At 35.7% G+C, this 25,873-nt stretch overlaps 1 protein-coding gene across 1 annotated transcript in view; it reads left to right on the top strand.

Annotated features, from left to right (window-relative positions):
- ABCA13 (ATP binding cassette subfamily A member 13) overlaps positions 1 to 25,873 on the top strand; it is a 202,159-nt gene that overhangs the window by 61,690 nt on the left and 114,596 nt on the right. Inside the window, exons 24-33 of the mRNA XM_085305455.1 lie at positions 29 to 193; positions 5,962 to 6,139; positions 8,296 to 8,435; positions 13,104 to 13,217; positions 14,203 to 14,293; positions 19,536 to 19,712; positions 21,776 to 22,073; positions 22,835 to 22,949; positions 24,380 to 24,709; positions 25,441 to 25,510. Of these exons, the coding sequence (XP_085161581.1) occupies positions 29 to 193; positions 5,962 to 6,139; positions 8,296 to 8,435; positions 13,104 to 13,217; positions 14,203 to 14,293; positions 19,536 to 19,712; positions 21,776 to 22,073; positions 22,835 to 22,949; positions 24,380 to 24,709; positions 25,441 to 25,510 (1,678 nt within the window). The remainder of the gene's footprint in view (positions 1 to 28; positions 194 to 5,961; positions 6,140 to 8,295; positions 8,436 to 13,103; positions 13,218 to 14,202; positions 14,294 to 19,535; positions 19,713 to 21,775; positions 22,074 to 22,834; positions 22,950 to 24,379; positions 24,710 to 25,440; positions 25,511 to 25,873) is intronic.

Genomic DNA, 25,873 nt, shown 5'->3' with positions numbered 1-25,873 from the left:
TTTTTTTCCCCTCTTTTTCTTTTCCAAGATTAAGATACCATCTGAGATAGGCAGTTTACTGAAYACATTGCTGGATGTGGTTTCCAGTGTCAGCTCTCTTCTCGGCCAAGCCCAGCATGTCATGGAAAACCTTCCGGTGTTCCTTGAAGCTGTTAAAAACATTGGTGTGGTTGACATCTCTGCATTGCAGCAGGTATGTGCATGATTTTCAAAATGAGAGCTAATGCAGATTGTGAAGTGTCTTGTTAGGGACATCTGCTAAAATAATGAGAAGGAACACTAGTAGAAATTGCATCCTAGAAGCTGGGCACCTATGTGAGGCAATGGTTCATTGTCCCTGGGAAGTTGCATTTGATCTCTTTTGAGCACTCTGGTAATTTTGGGACGTATTGATGTTTTTTCTTYCATCATCTTTTTTCATCAGTTTAAGAGAACACAGCCTAAATTAATATGGTAGTAGGCTACTGGGTAATAATAGCACCTATTATCTAGGATTTTGAGAATGCCATAACTTTTTTGCTGATGCTTTTATTTTTTTGACAAATTATTTCTTTATCTAGCAGTCACTTTGTTTCATGAAAAGTAACCTTGCTTTTTTAAGGGATGGTACATTTCTTTAGAGATTCTGTGCAGGTGACTTAAAGAATCCATACCTCTGTTTCTCTAAATGTGGTTCTTTCTGTGCTGCTATGGGGATTACCCCTGTGGTAAGAATCTTTAGGCTTACAGATAAGATACTGACTTCAAGATACCATGATCAGTTCTTGGATTTGCCATAACTTGTTTCTGTTTGCATCACTTAATGTTTTTGTGTCCTAGTTCTGCTTGCTATTAAAAAAAAAAAAAAAAGAGAGAGAGAGAGAGAGGTGAAAAAAAAAAAAAAAAAAAAAAATTCTCTTGTCTGCATCCTTAAGGACAGTTGCTGCNACTTAATGTTTTTGTGTCCTAGTTCTGCTTGCTATTAAAAAAAAAAAAAAAAAAAAGAGAGAGAGAGAGAGAGGTGGTGGCAGGGAAGAGGAAAGGTATTTCTCTTGTCTGCATCCTTAAGGACAGTTGCTGCATGCAGATCTAGTATTAAATAAATTGGCATAAAAATACCTCCTTTTGAGCAGGGTCCAGTTCTGTCAGTGGACTTGCTGACCCCTGTGGCACTATCTTCTGGAGCAAACTTGCTCACTGTGGAAAGCGCAGGATTGAATCTGATTCTAAAATTGCAGACCTCTAAATAGAGCAAACTGATTTGTGACTGCTGCACAAGGAACCATTGCCTTAGAGACTGCTCTCCCCAGAGACTGTGAATCTTTACCACAGACTTCTGAACTGTATAACTAAGGGGCATGTTGCTGGTTTGTGCCTGTKTTTCGCTCGTGACCTGCTGTTCTTTGGGATCGATCTCTGGCTGCCATAATGAAAGGTGGTTTTTGTCAGGGAAGATTTGCATCTCTCCTGTTTTCCTTAAAGTAATCCTGTTTATGGCAGACTCGAGTTTCCTTCCAACAAGTGAAATACTCTTTTCAGGGTGAAATCCTAGTTGCTTATCCAGTGGAAGAGCCCCTCGAAAGGTCCTGTTTGGAAAGTTTGCAAAGCACAGAATCCAACAGCAGAGGGCCATCTGGTCACAGTTTCAATCTTGGCTCCATGGTATCTCATACTGTCCTGTAATGTAACACAGATTTAACCCTGGAATTCTTTGCTTTTTACATTTTGCAACACTATATATATATATATATTACTATTTCCTTTTTTTGTTGAGAAATTGATGCTTGTTTCTGTCACCTAGTGTTCTGCAGAGGATTGAAAAAAAATGCACATTTATTTTAGTAGATCGGTGTCTATTTCCTTCATTAATAAATTAGCTGTGTGCTATTTTCAAGGATCATTCTGTCTCTGAACTTTTTTTTTTCTTTTATGGACTAGCAAAAACTATTTATTTTTTCTTTCCTTCCCTTCTCAGGTTCTACTGCATTTTATTGCTTTCCAGTATATATCTTTTAGTTCTTGATGACTTTATTTGCTTCTTGGCCTCTCTATAGAGGCTGTCCTTGTTCTTCTTGATGAGCGTTGCAGATATTGTTTACTTTTTTTTTCTAAAACTTTCTTTAATTTCCAAATAAGTCTATCCGTCCTGGATATTTAGTTTTTCATGATAACCAGGCAAAGTTGTTCAGGGACCTAGGAAGATGACATAGGAAAATATATAGATTTTTTTAAGATATAAAACAATGTGACCTTCGGCATAGATGAGACAGATTTTCTTTCATTAAATTCTTACTGAAGAAGTTATTTTGAAGTATGAAATTTAAAAATGTTTTTGCTGATCTCTTTGTAGGAGTAATGAAGTAATTTTATCAATTATACATGTGAGATTTTTACCTGAAGGACCAAATGGAAAGCAGTTCAAATATTTGTGAAAAGTATCACTGAAYTGATATACTACACAAAGTGTAGAAAAAATAGATTTTCTATAGTTAACAGCGCTGGGTGAATGGATCACTCTCTTGAGGAAAAAACATTGCTGATTTTTGCTTGTCTGTTTGCTGTTAGAAATTATCTGCTTATATTTCCATTACTAATTTTTGGTCTGTTTGTCATTCATGAGCAGATAAGTACAGGGCCGGAAGGGATTGCTGAGTACTGAATGCTGTCACTCTTGTGAAAAGCAGCCTTGTTGTGTAATCCCTTTGCTGAATTTTTCAAGTTTTGTGTTAAAACTAGTTAGGCTACCATTATTGGAAAGCTTCTTGGTGTTATAAATGTATAAAATTCYAATTAAATTTTACCATTATTAGTACATGTATCTTGTATCAAAAATGTCCTACAGCTTTTTAAACTCTTGATTCCCCTGTATATGTGAAGGCCAGTCATTGTCCCTCTTTGTTTTGCTAGGTTAAATAAGTTTGTTTAATTTTTTTGCTGCTGTTCTGAGAGATTTCTCTGGTTACTTTTTTTTCCTGTTACAGCAGACATCCTTACTACCATCTTCATATGCTGTATTAAAAGCTAATCTTGAATGTTGGGGACAAAAATCATATACAGTCTTTGAGAAGAATTGTGACTGGTGACTCTAGTAGTTCTGTTAATTAATGTCTGTACCAGCTGAAACAACTTGTTTAATCTTGCATTTGCTTTTTTTCATAAGCTGCATACATTTGTGTCTCTTCATCAAGGAGCAGTAATATACCTAGACAAATTCTTTTTCTGGAATAGCATGTCATGATTTTGGTTGCTAAATAATGATTTATATTGGGTATCATTTAGTTTACATTCAGTCAGGTAATTTGTTTCTTAACACTTTGATCTTCTTTTTCATTTGTCATAGAGTGCCTTCTAGTTTGAGGTTATAATCAAATTTTAGTAATTCACTACTACTGGGACTGGCAGTTGTACAGCACTGGACCCAAGATCAGTCTCACAGGAATACTGCTAGTACTTTTCTGTGATCCAGTGTTTTCTTTCAACAGAAACCTTTAAATCTCTTAAGGCCATTCTTTACCCACCATATAGTAATGGTAGTTAATATTTTCTAGTGCAGTAACTTTAGTCATTAGTCTCTGCTGATTTTAGAGATCGTGCATCTCTTTTTCAGAGAAAACACTCATGCTCCTAGATAAATATATTGCACTGGTCTGGAATGATGAATCCAGAAGGTGTTAAATTCCACTCTTCACATACTTTGTCTCTAACTGTTCTCTTTAAAATTTATTGCAGCATTTGCCGTATTAAGTATCACAGTGGAGATACCCATTTTTCCATGGGACATTATCTTACCTTCGAGTATAGATGTTGTCTACTTTTCATTTAAATATTGCARTCCAAATTTCATAAGCTTCTGAGAAATAGTTTTACCAGATCAGAAGTCTTTTGACAATCTTTTCTTATTCTGCCAGTTTTCTTATGCTGCCAGTTTCAGTAYAATAAAGATATTGATTTGTTTGTCTCTGCCTAGAAGTAGGAATATCCATTTCTCCACACTTGTTTCCTTTAGTGATTCAATCTCACCAAGTTTTGGATTATCTTTAATCTCCCTCTTGTTTACCAGTAAAATGTCTTTTTTATTCATCTCTATTTATGTAGTATTACATAATCTGTTCTAATTTTCTGTGCAAGCTGTAAAATGGCTWGACTTCTAGACTCTTTACTGAACAGCTGATTTTTCCAATCTCTCTCTCTATATTTTTTCTATAATACTCTTTTTTAGAMGCAAAGTTGCCCAGTTTGGTCCAAAGCCCCTATGAGATTTTGGTCCCCATTTGAGAATCCAGTCCCAGATTGTTTTTTAATCTTTGGAGCCTACCTTCAGAGCCTYGTTTGTAATTGGCTATTTTTTTTGGAACCAAAAGCTGGATTACAGACCTACTTCATTTAGTTTAAAACTAGAATACCTGAATCAAAGATAACTTTTTGTGAACATCCATCCTATATTGTTCTCCCACTTTATCAAAACCAAATTGCAGGTAACATCTCATCTTTTTTGAGTCAGAGGATAGTTAAGTGAAAGACAGTAAGTGGATTCRATTCAGTCTGTTGGTGGCAGCTCACTGCATAAATATTCATCATTTGAATTTCAAGTTATTTTGATTAGAACCAGAATTAATTAATCAGCTTGTGTTCCTTGACTGAAATAAGCCTCACTTACCCTTCTAGTGCAAGTAGTCATGGATAGGGATTCAAAACCACTTTTGTTCAGCAATGTGCATAAGTAAAGTTTATTGCCCCAGTGAAGTCTGTGCCAACAGACTTTTCTTTTTTTCAAGAGCTGTAGATGGTAGTGTTATGAAGTTTGGGTGTTGTTTACTATGCTGCACACTGAAACTTAGTGCCAAAAGTTGGATTCTGGCAGCAGCAAATGCTAAGTTTTAACAACAACTTTCTAATATTCCTCCAGGATTACTAAAGAGGCACTTGACACTGTAGTAAAGGCATTGATCAGAATAAACTGCTTCTAATAACATGAACATCTAAACTGACCACAATTTATTCTGTTTGTGGTGTACTATTTTGAAAATTGATGCACATAATTTATTTCTGTATTGTAATTTATTTCTGTATCAAATGTGTTTGGTTGACCTCTCAAAATCTTTCTTCCATCTGCCAATCTTGCAGTCTTAAACTGAAATCTGGAAGCCAATTATGTTTTTCTTCCCATGTGTCAGCAATAGTAATAAACATCGAGCAAGTGAGATGCATCCTTCAGTTATACTTCCATAGCACAGTTTCTTTTCCAGTTATATCCTCTGTTAGAGCTGTGCAAGTGCACAGCCTTCTATGAAATTCCGGTTGCAACTGAGCATGTTATTTGAAAACTGAAGTTGCACGGAGGAGGCTGTTTTTGGAATGTGGTTAATGATGGCTTAAGCCAGAAAAGCATCCTTAGAGGTCTGTCAGTCATGAGCAAATGGCAAAAGTAAATGCTGGTATGACTCAAGATAGGGGGGAGGAGGGGAAGCCCTCAAACCCACAAAAAACTAGCACATCTAACAAGTTAAGATATACTTGAAAACTTGGTTTTCAGGGCTCAAGTGCACTTGACTTTTTTTTTTTTTTCTTTTCAACAGCTGYTTTCACTGCAAGCATTCATGTCATGCAAAATGATTTTGCTGCATTTGTGACCACAGGAGTAATCCACCAGAAGAGTAAACTTCAAAAACTGACATAATAATTTAGGAATCTTTACTGAGATTCGGTTGTCTTTATTCCCATTCCTTTTGTGCCAAACTAAGCTGTTAATACATAGTATTTTTCRAAGTTTAAAGTAATACACTCTACTCTTCATGGAATATTCTGGCCATGACAASGTAATCAGGAGAACAGAGAAGAACACAGCAGGCCCTCGTTCTTGTAGGCAGTTTCAGCAGTGTAATTTTATCRCTCTCCTTGGATGCCATATTGAGAGAACACCAGGGCTACTCCCTGAAGCTACCGAAAGCAGCTTCGGTTCATCTGTATTTCCATTTGTTTTAGTTCTTACAAGGTGGGCAGTACAGGCGTTCAGCTGTTGGATCCCTGGAGTCTGTAATCAAGGCAGTGTGTAAAGGAGAATCTTCATTTTTCAGCAATACRAACATGTTCATTGACATGCCAAGAATCACAGAGCTCTTGGAGGACAATATGGCAAAATATGGCATTCCTGAAGACTCAAGTAAGAAAAACKATCAATTGCAATTTACATATGTACATTCATAGTCTGCAGAACTCTTTCCCTCTTTAATGGAAATATTTATATATGGCAGAGGTGATTGTAAATAAGATGCAGGTTATACTGGTTACTCTTTATCTTTGCAAATTACAAAAAAGAATATTCTTATCTTAGTTCCCATATTGATTAGAATGTAACGCATTTAGTATTAAAACACTGTTTTAGATACAAGATTGTCAAATTTATTGCTACATGCTTTTGTGAGCATAAAGCCCTAGTACAACTGTGCAGTAAAATTTGCAAACCGTGGATAAAACAATAGTACATTTCTGTTTTTAATAGTKGAGATGTCTACTCTATCAGTGCTGAAAAAGTCTCTTAGCTCTTTTATATTTCACCTTTGTTCCYTTTTCTCCACGTATATTTGACTCACCTTGATTGATTTTAATATTGTTAATCTTGTTTGTTTCAGCTGATCGAGTTAGTACTTGCCTTGTGCAAGAGAAGAACATTACTGAGTCAGTAGGCTCTTTGTGAAGGACCTGTGACTCAGGACATGGCGCTCAGTTTCTTCGGGGAARCTGACTCTGTCTTAGTGCTCAGCAGACAAAAGTAAAGATTTTGGTTTTGGCTGTASCAGCAGGCGCCTTGAGAAGGGAGCCAGAGCTCTGTCCTAGCCTTGTTCCCTGGCTTTGCTTTTCCTTCCTGTTTGCAGAATGGAGTAGCAGGATGGCTGGAATAGAGGGTGTATTTGGGCCTTAGCCTCTGTGAAAGCTCCTTATGCTGGAAACACTATTCGTTTCTTGATCTGTTGTCGTAACTCTGAAATTCTATAAGACCTTTCACCTTAGGACTTTTGAAATATCTTTAAAGTATCAATTTGCTCCAGTGTTACGTTGAGGAAATTGGTACCATTTTTCTTATTTTACAGCTAGATAAATGAAGTAAGGGAAAATGAAAATAAAAAATTATATGAGACTACAAAAAACTGATATCCAGTTCAGTGATTAGCACAGGTAAATCTGAGTTTGCTAAAAGTTAATTTTCATAAAACTTTTGAAAAGCAGTTGGTACTTAAGATAGCAATATGCTAAGGATAAAGACTATTGTTTGTTTTTGACTGGCCACCTTGGAGCCTCTGTTAATTCTTTGCTCTTTTTTTAGCAACAATGGTGTTCAGCAGTGATTGCTTCCTTGAAGAGTGTGAATTTTGAGCAAAGAGCTGTGTGTTCTAAATGATATGTTCCTGATACCTGTTTCTTTAACCTTTGACAAGATTTAAAATGTTTTTAGCTTAGCTTTTCATTATAAACAATAAGGTTTGTCTTCCTAGAGAAGCTGTTAATGACATTATTTTAATGTTTCTATGTGGCACTGGAAATGAAATATTTCTAAATCCACTGATGATTTAAAAAAAAAGAAAAAGAAAAAGAAATTCACATGAACTGAGCATAAAAATCTAAATGTTTCCCATAGGGAACCCATTGTTTTACTTCAGTGTCATGTAAGTGCAGCAGGATATCCTGGGTGCTTGCTTGCACTGGATGATGTTATGAGTGCACTAGGGTAATGTAGAAACATGATTGTTAGTTAAGGAATATGAAGGTGAATTAAATGGACTTTTCAAATCAAGAAGATAAATGTCAGAGTTTTAGGCTATGTTTTTTCCTGTGTTTTTTTGTTGATTTTTTTTTAAATATACAAATAAAGTCTATTTATGAAGAATTATTCCTATTTCTTAAATAGAGAAGGAAAGTTATAGATCAGCTAAGGGTCTAGAGTGAGTCTGATTTCTTAGGTGACTTCATTTCTATGGGCCTTTWTAAGGTGACTCTCCAGCAGTCATTTTGAGCACATATTTTTGTATATGCCCTTCCAATCTAAAATACACTAATGCAGCCTTTAGTGTAGACGCAGTTCACAAATTGCTTTTGACAGATATGAGAAGCTCTTTGGACTCCAGTTTCTCTTCTGTTTAGARCTGAGCATCACCGAAAGTATCAAAGACTGAATGAACTGTTTCTATTCAGGGACCTGTAGTGATTACTCAGTGACAGTTGATGGTATTTAACGTTCTACTATTAAAACTCACATCGTTTRTTGTTCTGTTTTGTTTTTCACTTGTGTTTTTTCTTAAATGTGAGTCTTTTTTCCTGCAGCTCCATTTTGCTTGAAGCTTTATCAGGAGATTCTACAGTCTTCTAATGGGGCTTTGGTATGGACTTTCCTGAAACCTTTATTACACGGGAAGATTCTGTATAATGCAAACATCAGTATGATTGACCTGGTGATAAAGAAGGTGAGTATCAAGAGAAACAATAAGTTCCCTTGGTAACACCATYTCTATTTATCAATCTTATTTTTGTACTTTGTTTTTAAAGGTCCACTTTAAGGGTAGTTAGTGTGATAATTACCTTTACGAGAACTGGCTTCACCCTGATGCCTGAGTTCTGACCATGTTCCAACTTTAAGCTTAGTATTCAATTTTTATCCTTCCTGTTACAGTGGTTTCCCCTCATTATGCARGGAAAATTTTGTTCAAAGTCCCTTAAACCATCTATAAAAGGACTAGGAAGAATACATTAGCAGAAGTGTAGTGAATCGTGTACATACTGCTAGCGAGCTGTTGCCAACAACTCTTTCTTAAGATAAGAGCTCAATGGGAGTGCATAGGGCTGTGGAGAAGGGAAGACCCAGGAAGGAAAATGCATTCAGAGTGTGTCACTGAAAACAAGCTATGATACATCTTGGTTTCCTTCCTAAGTAAGAGTGTTTTTGTCTGAGCTGCTGTGTATATGTGGTTTGAAGCAGATACTGATGTCTTGATATTACACAACAAGTTTACTGTTTCCAGTTTTGATTTATTAGGTATTCTGTATTGAACACGATTGTCTACAAAGGCTGGTACACTGACATTTTGGTTTGTGACTGACTTTGAGGCACTTATGATAACTTATCATAAGAAGGAATGATAACTTATTTTAAGTAYGGCTTAGAGTTCTCTGCAAATTTTGCATTTATCTTCCAAATTCATGAGTTATCCTGGAGTATGTATTGAAGAATGGTAATGTAGGTTCATTTAAAATCTAGAAATAGCATTACTGCTTGTAAATGGTACACAAAAAAAAGACTATTATAACTTTAAATGAGATGCTATTTTCCATGTAAATGGAGCACATTGTGGTATCCTGACTTATACTAAGTGAAATGGCACATACTAGGTAGCACATACTAGATACTTGATGGTTTTATAGTTTCTCTGTGAATCAGAAATAAGGTTTCAGTGATTTCATATTTTGCAGTTAAATAACTTAATTTGGGCAACAGACCATTTCTCTGTAGAGTTGAATATAATTCACTTTAAAATTTTAGTCAGCTAAAAATGAAGCTCTTTTGACTTTTATAGATGCAAGTTCCATAAAGAATGAGTTGTGATAAATGATAAAAATTTCAAATCTTTCTGAATGCTTAATTGCATTCTATATTATAATGACATCGAGAATAATGCAGTTAAGACATTTCTACATTATTTTGCCAATTAACAAGACAAAACCGCTTTCTTAAAAGAATCTATAAGAAAGATAAATCTCCTAACATACACTGTGTTCCTCGATGGATCTTTTAATGAAATCAAGACTGAGTAATAGAGTTCAGAATACCAATTTACTTTAAAAGAGAATTTACTTGTGTTCTTTTTTTATGCTCTGGAACAAAATGAAGGTTGTGGTAGATGCTTCTAGTAAAACATCTGCTAGTATTCTTAGACCCCAAAATGTTCCATTTGCTTATGTAGAGTTCTGTGTAACCTCCTTCACCATCCAACAAAAAAAAAAAAAAAACAAAGCCTTAGAACTAACAAGCAATTATGGATATATATCTGTATATAGATATGAAACTAACAGGAAAGCTTCTGCAGCAGTTCTTTGGATTTGTTATACTACTCTTTGTTATCAGTTATCACTTGAAGAGAACCAAAATTTAAATCCAAAATATTGGCCCAAGTATCTCAAACATAGGTACTAAAAACCTAACCCTCTCACCCATGTAGTGTCAAATCTCCTGCTGAAGTTAAAATAAAATTTTTAATTTCCTTTGGACTATATGATCACATGATAGCTATTTCCTAGAAGAAGGGAGTAGAAGATTAAAGCTGAAAAGGCCATTGACATTTGCATGTTAAGATATTCTTCCATGAGTTGTTCACATGGAGTATTTCATTTCAAGCCTGTGTAACTAACTRTCCTTTGGAGTTGTGAGTTACTAGGTCACTGGTTTTACCTCCCTAGAAGCCAACATTTTGATGTGCAGGATAACCCCGACCATCACAGATGCATGTCAGAAAGCTTGACTGATGGTAACCATGTTCAGTGACAAACGGCACCCAGGAGTTCAAAGACCAAATCTGCAGTCTTTGATCCCTGTTTTCACAGCAGAACTTTTGCCAGTCATGAGCTGAAACTATTTCATATTTTAAAAGATTCTCAGAATTGATCTATGTACAAGAAATTATGTTAGGAAGATTCTGTGCTATTTCATTTTAACTGGAACAGTCAGAATGTATAAATAAATATAGCAAAACAACTTAAAAGAAAGCTAGTCTACTGAATTAATTACTTTCAGTTTCTTGCCTTTCTGTCCATTGTAATTAAAAAAGTGGATGATGAGTTGAGAAAGTTCTTATTCTAAACTTGCATTGCCTGCCTGGTTTTGCATGAGCACACTCATCAGCCTGTTAATATGTCATTACAAAGGCAGTTAAATAAGCTCAAAGTAACATTTTTATCTGTGCATACATCAGGAAGAAGTTTATGTATACTCAGTCCAGACAGGACTACACTTGATACTCAAGACTCTATAATTTTAATCAGATGGTATCTAGCATGGATGTTGCAAATAATATTTATCTTAATACATCTTCATTTACCAAAAAAAGAGGAGAACTTCATGGGAGTTCCTGTTAAAAATCAAAATCATTGGAACATAAGCTCACAGGAATCATTTTACCTGGTTAGATTAAGGATTCATCCTACCCCTCCAGCCAAGGGGAAGAACTAATGAACATGGTGGTACAGTGATGCTTCCCCCAAATACTGTTGCCAGCTTCCAATGACTTGTGGCTCAGAGACTCACCATGACTTTATTGCTATAATTTGTTCACTTGCTTTTTGAGTTTATGGAAACTCTGCATTCATGGCACCTATGTGCTCCCAGGAAATGTTCTGTATCAACAACCTCTTTCTTGTTCACGTGTTCTTTAATTTCTTCAGAAAGTTGAGGCACACCTTCCCTTTAAAATCCCACATTGTAACTCTTGACTATATTTATTTCTATCTTCTACTATTCTTCATTTTAATTCATTATTATTTATTATAATAGAATTAAAATTTGCTTAGTAAAGATTTCAGACTTATCAGTCTGTAGTCCCCTAGGTGCTGCTGCATCTTTTTCTGTGAATAGCATTTCATTTGTTATCCTTCAGTTCCCTGATACCAAGGCAATTTTAATCAAGAGGTTACACTACAGTGAGTACTTCAACTATTTCATCCTTGAGTTCTTTCAGAATTCTTGACTGGATATTATCTAGTCCTGGAAAGAAGTTGTCGTTCACTTTGTTAAATTATATGACCTTTTTTACTGCTGTTTCAATTTGAGACAGATTCTCTGAAGTATCTTCCATGCAGAAGGCTTCTGACGTAGGAATTYCCCTAAGGCTACTGTGGTGAATTAGAAAGAAAGAAAGAAAGAAAAGAAAAAAAAGCAACCCCCAAATTCCTCTCAAAACCCCAAACTCCACTTGCTTGATTTGTTCCTTTCTTGTTTTCTCCTCTGACATGAATTCAACTTTAGATGTTTTCTAATAGCTTGCCGGCTTTGTAGTGTTTGGTGTGTATATGCATGTATGCATATGGTCTTTCTCAAGCCTTTTTGAGATAGGCAGTATGTATTTGTTCACTTTCCAATATGCTGCCCTTAATTAGTCTCTTTACCWCCTGCAAACATTTGACCCCTTGGGCTGCTGCTTTTAATTTCTTTCTAATAAGCTTCTGTATTTTATGAAGTTCATCTTTTTAACAGTCTATGATGCTGTGGTAGATTCTTGGGCTTTTGTTTGTATAACATATACAAACATATTAGGGTTACTGTGGCTCTTTAAAAGTGTCCCAGGAAAAACATCCTTTGTGCTCAAAATCATGTCAAGAAGCATTAAGATCTGAGCCCTTCTGAGCTCCTTGATGAWCTCCTCCATCTAACGATTTTTAATGATGCCTCAAAACTTGATCTYGTCATGTTCCAGCATGACCTACACTCGCTCTGCGCTGGGGGAACTGAAATCTCCCATTTCTGTTGTTTGCTRCGCTTCCTGCCTTTTTCATCTCCCTCAACTTGTCACTATCCTACCTAGTCAGTGAGTTAAACAATCCTAGCGTTCAGGCCTGGGATTTTAGTCTAGATGCTTTCTATGTTACTTGTGAACTGGAGAACTTATTTAGCTTACTTGACACAAAACTTAAGCTTAACATTCAGACAGTTCAGACCACGTTTCCAACCCTTATGATGTGTACAGGCAACTTCATATATTGTATATACAACAACTGAGAGGAGGCCCAAAAGATCTGCAGAGACTTTCCTTTAAGTATGTTCCAAGCTGCCTTTCTAAAGCATCTTTATGATGTTTAGTATGAAAGAAACATTATCAAATAAATAATTCTTTATGATCCTTCAGGTAGGAAACACAAATGCTGCTGGAAGCTTTTTCTTTGATTTGTTTGGTACTCAGAGACTGCAATAAATGCCTTTCATTTCTAAGGAGAGAAAAGAAAACATGGGTGTCTTTATGGCTGACTGTCAAATTGAAATGGAAAGGAGTTGTAGATCTGAAACATGCAAGTTTTTCTTGTTTCTACAGGATTTGCTGTGCACAGTGTTTATTTAACTTGTGTTTTTTTTTCTCTCTTTCTTCTCTCAGGCCAATTTCACTTTTGCTTTTGTGGAAAACTTGAAGACTTATTCTCAGACATGGCTTAGGATGTCTGAGGTTTTCAAAAATGGTGGAAAAGGCCTCATGATCTCTCGGCTGCAGGTTTGTGAACTGTGGGATGGCTTCCTGCTTTTCAATTGCTTGCTGTATGATAATGCAAAATTTCTGTATGTATGAAATTGACCACCTATCTGCCTATAGGTTTGAAAAGTGGTGAAAAAGAGGGGGATTCACTCTAGATTATGAGCTCAGAGTGAGAAACCTTTGAGTTGAAAATATTAAAAAGTGATGTTGCCTCACTACATCCAGTATTACAAAGCAATAAGGGAAATAAGTAGATACACTCACAAGCTTTATGCAGTTTAAGTTTGTAGAAAGTAGTCAAGCAAGTTACATAAAATATTTTATCATTTGCTTTTTCCAGTAGTGTGTATGCAACTGATAAAATATTGCTGTGGAAAGTAGTGACTGTTTCTTAAAAAAAAAAATGTTACTAATTTCCCCCTTCCTCTCTATATATGGGGAAAATAAGCCGGTCTGGTTGTGGCTCATACATCATCAATAGAACTGTTAATTTAAGTTCAGTTAAGAAATGTTACTAGTTATCATTCATTACACTTTCAGATCCCAGGATGCTTTTGTAGAACTAACAATTCTGCACACACCCCACCTTAGAACTTGGTAAATGAGATAAAGAAGTGGAAACGATATGAAAAGAATTCCCAGATGCCGGTTCTTAAAGGTGTTTATTTTACTACTGCCAGTGCGATTAGAACAATGCCCCAGAAGTCTTACAGAAAAAGAAAATGGGTTTTGGTCCCAGCAGACTTGCAAGAACATTAGAACTAACAGTTAAAATATCTAGGCAAAGACAGACAGTAGGTGTACAGCCCTGGGGAGTATATACAATATTGTTTATTTTAGGCATGTGGAGATAACCTCATTAATAGGTGAAGRCTTGGAGAGGCTAAGTGACTTTTCCAGTGTCACGTGGGAAGCCTTTGTAAGGGAACTGAATGTGAATCAATAGGTATATTTTACATTTTTTTTTAGCAAGAATTAACATATATAACACTTCTTGTTTTAGGAAGCACTGCAAAACCATTTCATAAGACACTTTGTAGAAAGTCATTTGAATATGGACATGGGAAAGCTTATTGAAAAGTTGCAAGCATATGGTATGTATGTGAGCATGCMTGCACCAATTACCTCATTAGACTTTGTAAATCTACTTGTCTTAAACTTAGAACTGTTTAGTTGTCCTTATTTAGATGATACTAAAATATTTGTCTTTACATTCTCTTGCTGAATTAGTCTCAAATATTTCTATTTTTTTCATGAGGAACTGGATCATTTCCATTTTAGAATATTAAAAGACCTGAAATTTTGAATTACAAATTTGGTAGCAAATTAGAAGTAGAAACTGTCATGGAGGAGTTATTAATATAGGAGCTGTATTGAAGAGGAAGGAAGGGAGGAGTGATCTTGGTAGCTACAGTTCTGTTAGGCTGCAGTAAATTTTAGTAGTAAATTTTTAAGGAAATATGTAATTTAAATTAAAAGAAAAAAAATCCGAATGAATGCAGTGTGATTTTAATCAAGATGAGCAAAAGTTGTCTCTTACCTTTCTCCTTTCACTAGGAACTAGTAGTGCATGATCTCCCTGAACCTTGGGAAAGCATGAGATATGAGGCTGTCAGGTCTGGGTGCAGCTCAGCGCAGCTCCCGTAGGAGGGGGTGGTCCCCTGAGATCCCCCACCGGGGCTGCCTGGCRGCATCCCCCAGCGGGACTGCCTGTGGCTGCAGCCTCTCTGCGTTGGCCCTGAGCCCCGACAGCCAAATGCCTGAGCGGGAAGGATGTGCTGGGGGGCCTGGCACAGGGGAAGTAGTTTATATTGGAGGAGATGTGGGGTTTGTTATGAATAATTTTGGATATGAAGGGACTAAACAACAGCAAAACAAAGGAGGCAAAAGATTTTGCTGGAAAGTTAAGTTACTTAAAGATTTTTAAAGAATTGATAATTTAAAGAAAAGTGTTTATCAGCAAGTAGAAAGCTAATTAAACTTGTTACTGATAGTGTTGGAAGAAACTGTCCATGCAAAGGCATATTCTAACGAATTACGAATTATTCTAACAACTTACGAATTTTGAGTCTGGAAGAGAGAAGTGGGATAAAATGTTATAATAGAAAGTATGAAGTCATACACTCAGGAAGTTAGGCCATTCTCAGAAGAGGATAACAGTAGAAATGAAATATCTGTGTAGTTTATCAGTGAGTATGGGCACAGTTATGAGCCAAACACAGATCTGTTCCAGTGACTTGATGGAGACTCTGAGATCTCACATGCCTCCATGAAGGGGCTGTGTGGCCCTTATTGCTAGGAAAAAATGATCTGTACAACAATGCAGATTATGCCTAGATTTAATTCTTTATCTGTAGAGCAGGAATAACAATAAAAGTTACATCCAATTTATGTTGGATTTAGGTACCTGTCTCTAAGCAGGAGATACCCCAAATCCACAGAAGCTCCTGAGTGCTTGTAAATGGTTTTCTTTTCTTTTTTTTCTTTTTCTTTTTTTTTTTTTTGTTGTTGTTGTTGTTGTTGTTCTGTCTTAAATCCTGCTATGGCCTTGGGCTGGCACCATCATGGCTGAAATGACTGAAAGTTCTTGGTTTTCCTTTTGCACCTATATGATATGAGATTTCACTGAAACTGGTGACCTTGATTTGAAGGCTACAGTTGAAGATTTTTACTAGGGGCACAAACTTTCAGTAATATGGAAAGTAGTATGCAGAGTTTAATCCAGAAAGCAAGAGATCTGGACTCTGTGCTCTTAGGCTGAGAGGTTCAAACTTATATTGACCATCTCTTTTGAAGATTCACTTAACCATTGAGCTGTAAGTTAGTCTGGGTCAGGCACTGTTCATCCCTCATGTAAAGCTGGGCCACAATAGAGTTAAAATAAACAAATGGAAAGATAGCAAGAGGGAGAAAGAGCAAGTTTTCCAACCCATAAGCCCTAYTGGAAAATGTCTGTCATATTAGTTGAGTAACAGAGGGATTTTTTTTGTATGGGTTTAACAGGGAACTATGACACAAATAATATTTCATTAAGTAGATAACAATCTCTTGAGTTCTCAGATCTGTCTTCACTATTGAAGACAATGTCACAGAAATCTGTGGATATGTTTATCAAGCTGTGGCTTTTGAACTAAATTTAAGGACGCTTGCCAGTATGGAATATATGGTTAATAATACTGGATGGTTAATATAGGAGATCATTTAAGTAGAATAGCTTACTTAACAATAAAATTAAGAAATTTTAGTTATACAGTCAATAAAATTAACATCATATAAAAATAAAAAGCAATATAGGCTATAGATCACAATAGCATGCATGCCTTTGTGAAGCTGGTATTCGTCYATCTCATACATTTTAGACATTAGACTTTATTCTGTGCCAAGGCAYTGTTCTGCATTAATCCTTTGATTGCACTTCATTTTGCAAATTAATTTTGTCACTTTACTTTTTGAAAAATTAGCTTATCTTCTCATTTTATGTTTTCTTGTTGGTTAATGTATTGCTTTCTGATCACTTTTAGTCTATAATCATGTAGAGCTATTATTGTAAACCTCTGTTCTTATGGGGTTTTTTAAATTTCATTCCTTTTAAAACTGCATCAGTATTTTAGTTTTGTAATTATTTTGCTTAGACCCAATTAAAATCTTAAATATATCCACATATGTTAATTGGTGTTACCACTCACGGTCTGTTTATTTCCATCCCAAACTCAAGTTTTCTAAAATCACCTAATCTGTGTGATTATGTATTTGTCTTGCCACTAAAGCAAAAATTCCCTTGGTTTATTACATTTTCACTTGTATTAAGCTAGYTTCTAATTATGCTCAAATCCTAGGTGTTTGTGTCTATGTCTCTTTACTTCACCACAATGCTGTAAACATGGTTAACAGTTTTCACGACATTTTATTTGCCCTGCTACTCCTATTGGAAAGTGTCATGGGACACTGCGCTACGTAGAACTTTCTGTAAAGTTTCACACAGGGTTAGTGTGTCAGTTTTGCTCGGTGGGYTTTTTTGGCAGGTAGGGTGTTTATTTTTGAGAACTCATCTTTTTTCTAAACTAGTCTCTGACTAAACTCCATTTCCAACTCAGCAACTTTCAATACCTTCCTAGGTTTAACCAATATTACATAAACCCTGTCCTGCTAGGGGGTTGTGAACTTTTTGCTGAGAGTGGTCCTTATGAACCTCTTGGGAAGCACTGGGAGACACAGACTCTTCATTTTGGCTCCTGTTTCCTGACTCTCTGTCGTGTTCTTCAGTGATGTCTCCCAGATGTGCACTGTTTCTACTCCCAAGGAATCTTTCTCCCCTTAGAGCTGTATGTGACTTTGGATGTAGCAGTCGGGATAAAAACAAGCAGCTTTCCTTCATGCTACTGCTCTGCTGCCCTCATTTTAATGAAATGGTGTTGTGTGGAAGCAAACAAAKAGCTTTAGCATCCTCACTGAAAGCTGTACCTCAACTGAAATCACCTGATAATTAGAAGTTTCCTCCTGATTTCCAACCAGGGTTCATTCATGTCTGGTATATTCCAATTTATTCTTGCAACCTTAAAAAGCAGTTCTGCCTAGTACTTTTATAGAAAATAATTATATTCCTTCCCAATTAGTTAACTTATAGATTAAACAAGCCAAGTGGGAGGTAAAGGCTGAGTTTGCTTTTAATGAGATATGAAGATATTAAAAGCAGCCCTGTCAAGTTTATTTGTGACTGCTATATTTATAAATGCAAAAAAAATCCAAGGTGAGCAATTTTATATATCTATATTCTAAATTTCTAAATATTTCAATATATTCTAAGATTTCCCCATTGTTATATATGTTCCTGTATTAAGATGTTATTTCTATACTGGAGCATAGAGTTCTTTGTTCACACAGTTTTTAAAATACAGTATRTTACTTTCAGAACTATTTAATTGTGCCATACTTCAAGCCAGCAGCTAAAAATGTAAATGTTAAATCACAAGAGAGGATTGTTTTAAGTTAACTTTTGATTTATTTCAACTTAATGTGTTATAAAGATCAGCTGCTGAGGAAGTCTCTGATTTGTGTGTGTGTGTGTGTGTGTGTGCGCCTGTGTGTGAATATATGTATATGCATGCATATATAGGGTTATAATTCTATACAATGTATTTGAAAACACTATTGTTTGGGATTAATATTAAAAATACTCTATTCTCTGATGCTGCAATAAAAGTGCCAGCATATGTATTTCCTTCGTTATCTTCCTGAAGAATGGCAGTAGATAGATACACATAATATCTCTACTTGATGTTGTTTTCTCTTGAGCCATGAGTTAACCCTGTCATTACTTGTCTTCTGAGGACAAGACTTGCAATTTCTCTACTGCCTTTCCTCATGGTCTTTTTTTAATCTCTGGCTGGTAATGCTGCCTCTTGTCCAGACTACTCCAAACTTGTTTTCTCTTATTTGCCTTCCTGCTGTAATATTTGCTCCGTTGCATAACTGAGTAACATCTATGATCCAGGTTCTGTCTATCACCCCTGTTACCAAGGTGGGGCAGGCATCATCACCTATCCTTTTTAAAACCTATATGCTCAACTGAGTCTTGAAAAACTAAAGATGGAAACCTGTGTTGGCTATTCTATAGTTTGTATATTACCTGAGAAATTTGGATGTTTCTATGATCTTCAGATGAATCAAGTTTGTTTCTAGCTCATGCTATCCTGATTATTTCCTCAAATGTTACGGATAAATCTCTAAGAATGGATGGAGATCTGAAGCAAAGGTTCARTGTTTTTGGAACCCAAGCCTTGGATCTGTGTATACCTTCACACTGCTTCCATAATTAAGATCCAAGTCAAAATGGAGAGGTTCTGGTTTTATTGAGATGCTTTTTTAAATGTAGGGCTTCAGACTATATGCTCATGCCCTGTGTGACAATCTRTTTGAAACTTCAGCCATGCTGAGGAGATAAGGACTGGTCAATGTATTACAAGAATAAAAAGGCAAATCTTTGTTCTGGGATGGTCAAAATGGAGTAATTCTCTCATATTTATGAGTGGTGCTGGAAGGGTAAGGAAATGTTGTGTGGCCTATAACTTTGTGGACACAGTCTTTTTTCCTAGAACTTACTGTTGTTTTTCTCTGAAACTGAAAGGAAATGTAGCTGAGGACATGTAAAAGCCCCTGAATCATGAAGAACTGTGCTACCATAAGATAACACTAATAATCCTGTTTTTTGAAAATATTCCCTAAATGTCTTTTTTACAMAGGATATTTATTCCTACAGGATGGGCAGGAGAGAACATACCTTTCTGTTCTGTTTAATTTATTAAAACTAAGGCATTTCAATTTGTTTCTTCATCTTAGAAACTATGTTGGACAAGATGCTCAACAGCTCAGCAACTAAGCAGATTGACCTGTTGTCACAGCTCTTAGTAAATATCTCTTCCTGTGTTTTACTGGATCGTTTCCAGCCTTTTGAATCTATTGAGAAATTGGAGGAGAAAGCTCGTGAGCTCATGCAGCAAAATAATTTTTTGGCTAGTAAGTAACTTATTTAAAATGTGTATTGACAGAAAATATCAGACTTTGTGGAAATGTCATTTTCTGTGTTTYTTGTTAAGTTTGGTTAAGCTTACACAACTGCAAAGTATATATTGAAACACATATAGGCAAAATAGTGCACATTTAGCTATTCCCCAACATCTGAGTGCTGTAAAATATGCAATTAAGACTAACTATATTGTTGTTTTAATTGTGGAGTCTCAAAATGAATTTTTGGAGTTTGTTATTTCTAATGAAATATAAAACGGAAAAGAAGCTTCATAAACATATAAATAGAATAAAAAGAGCTGAAAAATGTATACTATTGAGGAAATTGGACTACTTACTATGACAAAACCACCTCATTTTTCTCCTTTTGCATTTTAATTTTCACATCCTTTGGCTTTACAAAAAGGACAAAGGGATTTTTTTTTCTAAATTTCATTCTTAAACACCTCAGAGAAATTAACTTGTTTATTCAGAGTAAATTAATTCTTAAGCAACTGATGTTATTTCTTTTCCTCCCTGGGATTGCATGCTTTTCTGCATAATATCCTTATTGCTGAGAAACAATTAATTGCATTGAAAGAGTTTAAAGACAAAAATATTATTTTACACACTTTCTTCTCTTTTGTGAAATGCTTTTAAAGTTGTGTGTAGCCTTTCCAAAAGAAAGAAAACAATACTTTCCCATTTAAGTCAGTAAACATGTACCATAATTTTTTYCCTCTATTTTGGTTTTTTGATTGTCTCCCTGGACTCCCTCACAGCAGAAATGATATCAAAGCRGTTTGAAAGGATGAAACATTAAAACTATACTAAGGAAATATATAAAAATATCACACAGAGATGRTCTAGAATACTGTGCCTTTTCTGTCACCCCTGCAGTACATGCCCTTGCAGAGCGTAGAAATGGCCACCTTGCCTGGGTATAAAGCCAACAGACCATGCCTTGGGGAAGGAGAGCTGCTCAACAGTGTCTTTGTAGACAATGAAATTGCTTAACCCTTGAAGGGAAGAAACTGAAGGACAGCTCTTGGCCCTCAGGAAACTGAATTGTTATGCTGTAAATCCATTTTATGCCCAGCTGCATAGGGGAGAATCATATGCCAACATGTATCTTGCTTGCTTTCAAGACAGTGAAAAGGTCCAAATGTGTTAAATATGTCAACATCACGTGTTCAGATGTAGGCATATAATCCTTTCCGTAGTAAGATGTGAAACTGGAGCTGAATTTTTCCTCGTTTTCTTTCTGTTTGAAGTCTTCATAGCCTCATGAAACATTTTAGAAAACTAACTGTTTGCACAAATGGGGAAATGTGTTTGGCTAGTTGAAAAAAAATAAGCTGTACAACAAAGACTGAAGTATTCTGTGATTTTTGTCTTTTTGAGAGCCAGGTGATAGATGAGAGATCTCCTTCCTTTTATTCATCAAGAAGCCCTAAAATACCTTGGTCACACAATAGGAAAATACAGTCAATTTGCTATATTTGGTTTCATCTTTGCAGCTGTGGATGAAGCTCTCTTCCACATTTCTCTTTACAGAGCTAGAGAAAATAATGTGAATTATGTTGTGTTAAGCCAGCAGTTAATTAATTAACTCTGAAATTAAAAACTGGAGTCAATTTTAGTGGGTTAATACTCTTTTCTTTCTCGGCCACTTCCATGGGCTGTTATATGTTGGACAAATTTTGTGGTAGCTCATTTGACTGTGGAATTGAGATCAGTCTCCCAAAATGGATTAAGTCTGAATAAAAAGAAAATAAGCTACAGTTTCAAAAGGCAAATCATAAAAGGGATTTTCTCAAATAAAAAGGGTCATTACAAACCCATTTATCGTGTGATTAAATATGAATGTGAAAGAAGTTGTCAGTGTACGAAACCTACCTTTCTTGGGTGTGAGCCAAGAAAGCAGTGTATTTTAAAAGGCCTATTCTGTGACAGATGAGTGTATCCTCCTGTAATTTGATAGTTGGCCATGAGTTAGCTATGTTTAAAATGAACGAAAAGCAAAAATAAATGATATAAGCTTAAGAATTAAGAGCTTTTCCTTCTTGTGTCAGGTATCATCTTCAACATGCCAAACAACAAGACCCAAGATGCTAGAAATCTTCCACAACAAATTTCGTATACAATTAGAACCAGTGTTCTCTATAGCATGAGAACAGATTTGATAAAAAACCCAATGTGGAAATCTCATCCCCAGAACTTGCCAACTGATGGGTTTAAATACAACCATATCTTTATTCCTCTACAAGACATGATTGAAAGGGCAATTATTTCAGTACAAACTGGGACAGATATCTTGGAGCCAGCAGTTCAGGTGCAAGCCATGCCTTACCCTTGTCATACCAGTGATCTGTAAGTAAATTTTCTTCCTTTTATAATTCAATATATTATTATGTTAGCACTGAGTTRGTTGGAAGACTTGGAAAGCTTCCAAAGCCTTCAGATTTTTGCAATGGGTGAATGCATATCCTGGCATAGGWTTGAACCAGTATGTCTGGTACCTGAATGCCACACCATAAGGAATGTTTTTGAGGAGATGCGTCCACAACACACTGTGTAACCTCTATTCGGCAAGTGACTCCTTGCAAGCAATTTACAGCTGTACTGTGGAGTAGCCTTCTGGATAGAGGCAGAGACAACATTTTGAGAAGCTAGCTTAGAGCATAAGAAACTCACTTTCCATTCTTAGCTATCCTGTGCAAAACTGAGAATTGGTCCCTGGTATGTGGTGAAATATAGCATAAAGATGATATGAGCAAAACAAAAAGTCTAGGGTGGTTCTGTGAAAAGCCATTGTAACACTCTGAGTATCATTATGTAAATTTATTGACTACTGAGAAATCTGTTCTAATGAAGCAAAAGTCGACTAACTCGTGATACTCCTTGCACTCCAAATGTGTTCATTTGCAGTTGACACAAATTTGAATTTTGTTTTACTATGAGCGGAGGCTCATTACCCCAGAGAGGGGATTACATGAGTTTTATGACTGACATGTGTTAACATAAAATTATAGTACTATTACATATGCTTAGCTAGTTGCATGAAAAATAAATGAGTAAATTACCTAACCTGAACAAAAATAAGACTTACTGTTATGCATATTTTTTTATAGATTCTTGAACAATATAGGGTTTTTTTTCCCACTTATGATGATGTTAACRTGGATGGTATCTGTTGCTGGCATGGTTCGCGAATTGGTTTATGAGAGAGAAATTCACCTCGAAGAGGTAAGACAAAACTAAGTCTCTGAAGTTAGAATTGCTTTAACAGAGCATGCTGAAATACACAACTTGAAGTTTGGGGGTTCTTTTGAGTACTCACAATCCAACTATTTTTATTTTCACTTGCTTCCTCTGGGTAGTAGGTTCAAGAACTAGCTGCCAACTCAGGTTCACAAGATTATTGCTTTGAGCTTAGGCATCAGTCCTCTTAATTTTTTTAAAAAATCCCTGAGATAAAAGAAAAACATGCAAAAGATTCATAAAATTTGCAGCTGGAATTTGTTGTTTGGAGTGAGTCCTGGTGGTTTGAGAGTCTGTTCTTTGTAGATTCTGAATGCATTTAGCTGCTGCTGTGTCCATCCATAGCTAAGAATACCATACAGAATTATGATTAGAGTGATATTTATTTTGTGTTCTTTCATATTCTGCTCTCTTAAATAACAATTATGTATGGCCTAATCTGATAATCTATCCTGAACCAAATTAAAAATTTGCCTTATATTTCATGGAATTATCAGAAATATAAGGGMTGGTGATACAGGAAAAGGGAGACAAAACTATTTATTTATGCAATGACAAGTCTAAGCAGATGCTAAGCGTATAGAATTTTTTATGATATATATTTTTCTGTATGGATAAATGAAACTTTTTTTAAAAAAAGAATTATGCTGCTCTTCATGCTACCAGAATCTTTTTCTGAATCTGGGAAATTATCTRATTTCTCTAAGCTTTGCCTTATAAGCTAGGCTTCTTTTTYTGGAATGTTTTAAAATATTAATTTGATATTGTCTGAAAAGTGCATTTTGATATAATTTGATAAGAATTCCTCAGAAATAATATTACCTAATTTCCAAATGCTCTTTTTTAAAAAATGGAGGGGAGATACCCCGTACCTGTCTAAATTATCACTTTCATGATAATGCATGCAAGTTTACAAACATATTCAACATTTATTAGAAGTTTATCTACCAACACAATGTGTTCCTCTTTGGAAAGGATGTGGTGAGTAGATTGTTTTTTAAACTTATTAAAACATTTAAACAACATTTTTTAAAAAAATATTGCTCTCAGTTCAGCAACAAACTGAGAAGAACACTTGTTTATACAATAGATATGTTCAGTACTTTTTAGAATATATAAGGGCAGTCTCCCTGCTGAAGGACCCTGTGATCTTGCATCTGGTTCCATGCAAAAAGTGTATTTTGCCTGAGCATTGGGATTCCTCGTGCTTATATGTGATAAGCTCAGAGGCAGCTCTCGTTCAGAACTGGACTTTAGTTCTAGAAGAGAGTAACAGAAGAGAGCCCGGGAAAAGGGAAAGGAGACAAGCTATTCAAATGAAGATAGCATTTTGCTTAGAAAGAGGAGTGTTTTTTTTTTTTTTTTTTTTTTTAAGTGTCCTAGTTTTAAGATGTTTTTGCTATATTGTCTTGCAGTATATGAAGACAATGGGTGTACATCCAGCCATTCATTTCTTGGCTTGGTTTCTGGAGAATGTCACCGTACTCACGATAAGTAGCTGTGTTCTCGTTGTCATTTTAAAAGCGAGTGGAATCTTTGCTTACAGCAACAGCTTCCTCATCTTCCTTTTCCTTCTGGATTTTGGAGTGGCAGTTATTATGTTTAGCTATCTGTTGGGAGCATTTTTTCGCAGTGCCAACACAGCAGCTCTGTGTGCCAGCCTTGTGTATATGATCAGTTTTTTACCCTACATAGTTTTGTTGGTCCTGCAAAACCAGCTGAGTTTTGCCAGCCAGATGGTTACAGTAAGTATTTCTTTTCTCTTTCTAATCTTCCTTCTCCAAGCGTACTGTGCATTTCCATAGTTTTGAAAACTTAGAATATGATTTACTGATTTTGTCCCAGGTTTGTTTTGCTTCTGTATTTCACTGAAAATAGGTGACTCCTTAGTAGATATCCTACTGAGAAGTATTGTTCTTATTGTAGGAAGGAATCAAAAGTACTGTTACTTAAGCATCAATTCTTCCACATCCTCTCTAGCTTTATGGATGCCACAAGCTGTTTTATGTCTTTGCACTGTTTTAACATAGTGTATCAGCGACTGGGGCATCAAGTAACACTGTTATGTAATGCAAACCTGTACTTCACACTTAATGGCTTCACTCTTTCAAAAGAAAACATGTTAAGGTGATTGAACAATTTATGCCACATRAAACAATGGAAAAAAGCTGACCTGCTTTACCTCTTGTTACATTGTTATACATTACATGTTTTCAATATGTGGTAGATTTGTATTGGTATATAACTTATGGTAAAGCTAAATAATGCTTTCCAATATTAATAACTAAGTGGAACTCTTTAAAGTGGAGCAAATATGCAGAATGTGAGGAAGTATTGTTAAAATTTGAAAGGAAGAAATGTGAAACAGTAAACTATTTTCTGCTTGGTTTTTAATATTGCAAATTATTTTTTTCTTATGGAACTTTTTAAGCGTTTTATTTGATGTTCACATTCTGTTTCTCCTGCGATGTTATAGTGTCTTCTGTCTACAACTGCTTTTGGGCAAGGAATATTTGTCATTACATATTTCGAGGGCCAAGAAGTAGGTAAGATCTCCAACTAGAGAAAGGCTTTGTAATTATGCTTTCAAGTAACTACATTTGGAAATGTTTTCTATTTACATTGTTCTGAAAAAAAATCTCTGTAATGAGTGAGCAGCACAGATCATAAGGGAGAACCAAAACCTCTTTAATGCCTGTTGAAACAAATCAACCTTGTGTCACTTACTTTCTAGCAGAAAATTAAAGTAGTCAGAGTTGCTCTGTCTTAAGACTGGCAACACAGGTTGGAGGAAAATCTCMTCCTCATCTACTGAGAGATGGCAGTGTGTGTGAAAGAGTTAAAGATGCAAAACCAAATTTTAAGTTAGGTGAAATTCAGGAGAGCTGAGGAGGCTAAGRATAAACATC

The sequence above is a fragment of the Rhea americana genome, unplaced genomic scaffold (genome assembly GCF_003343005.1).
Source record: "Rhea americana isolate MKP2758 unplaced genomic scaffold, rheAme1 scaffold_220, whole genome shotgun sequence".
Taxonomy (NCBI): domain Eukaryota; kingdom Metazoa; phylum Chordata; class Aves; order Rheiformes; family Rheidae; genus Rhea; species Rhea americana.
The sequence above is the reverse complement of the archived record's forward strand: the minus strand, read 5'-3'. Positions and strand labels throughout refer to the sequence as shown.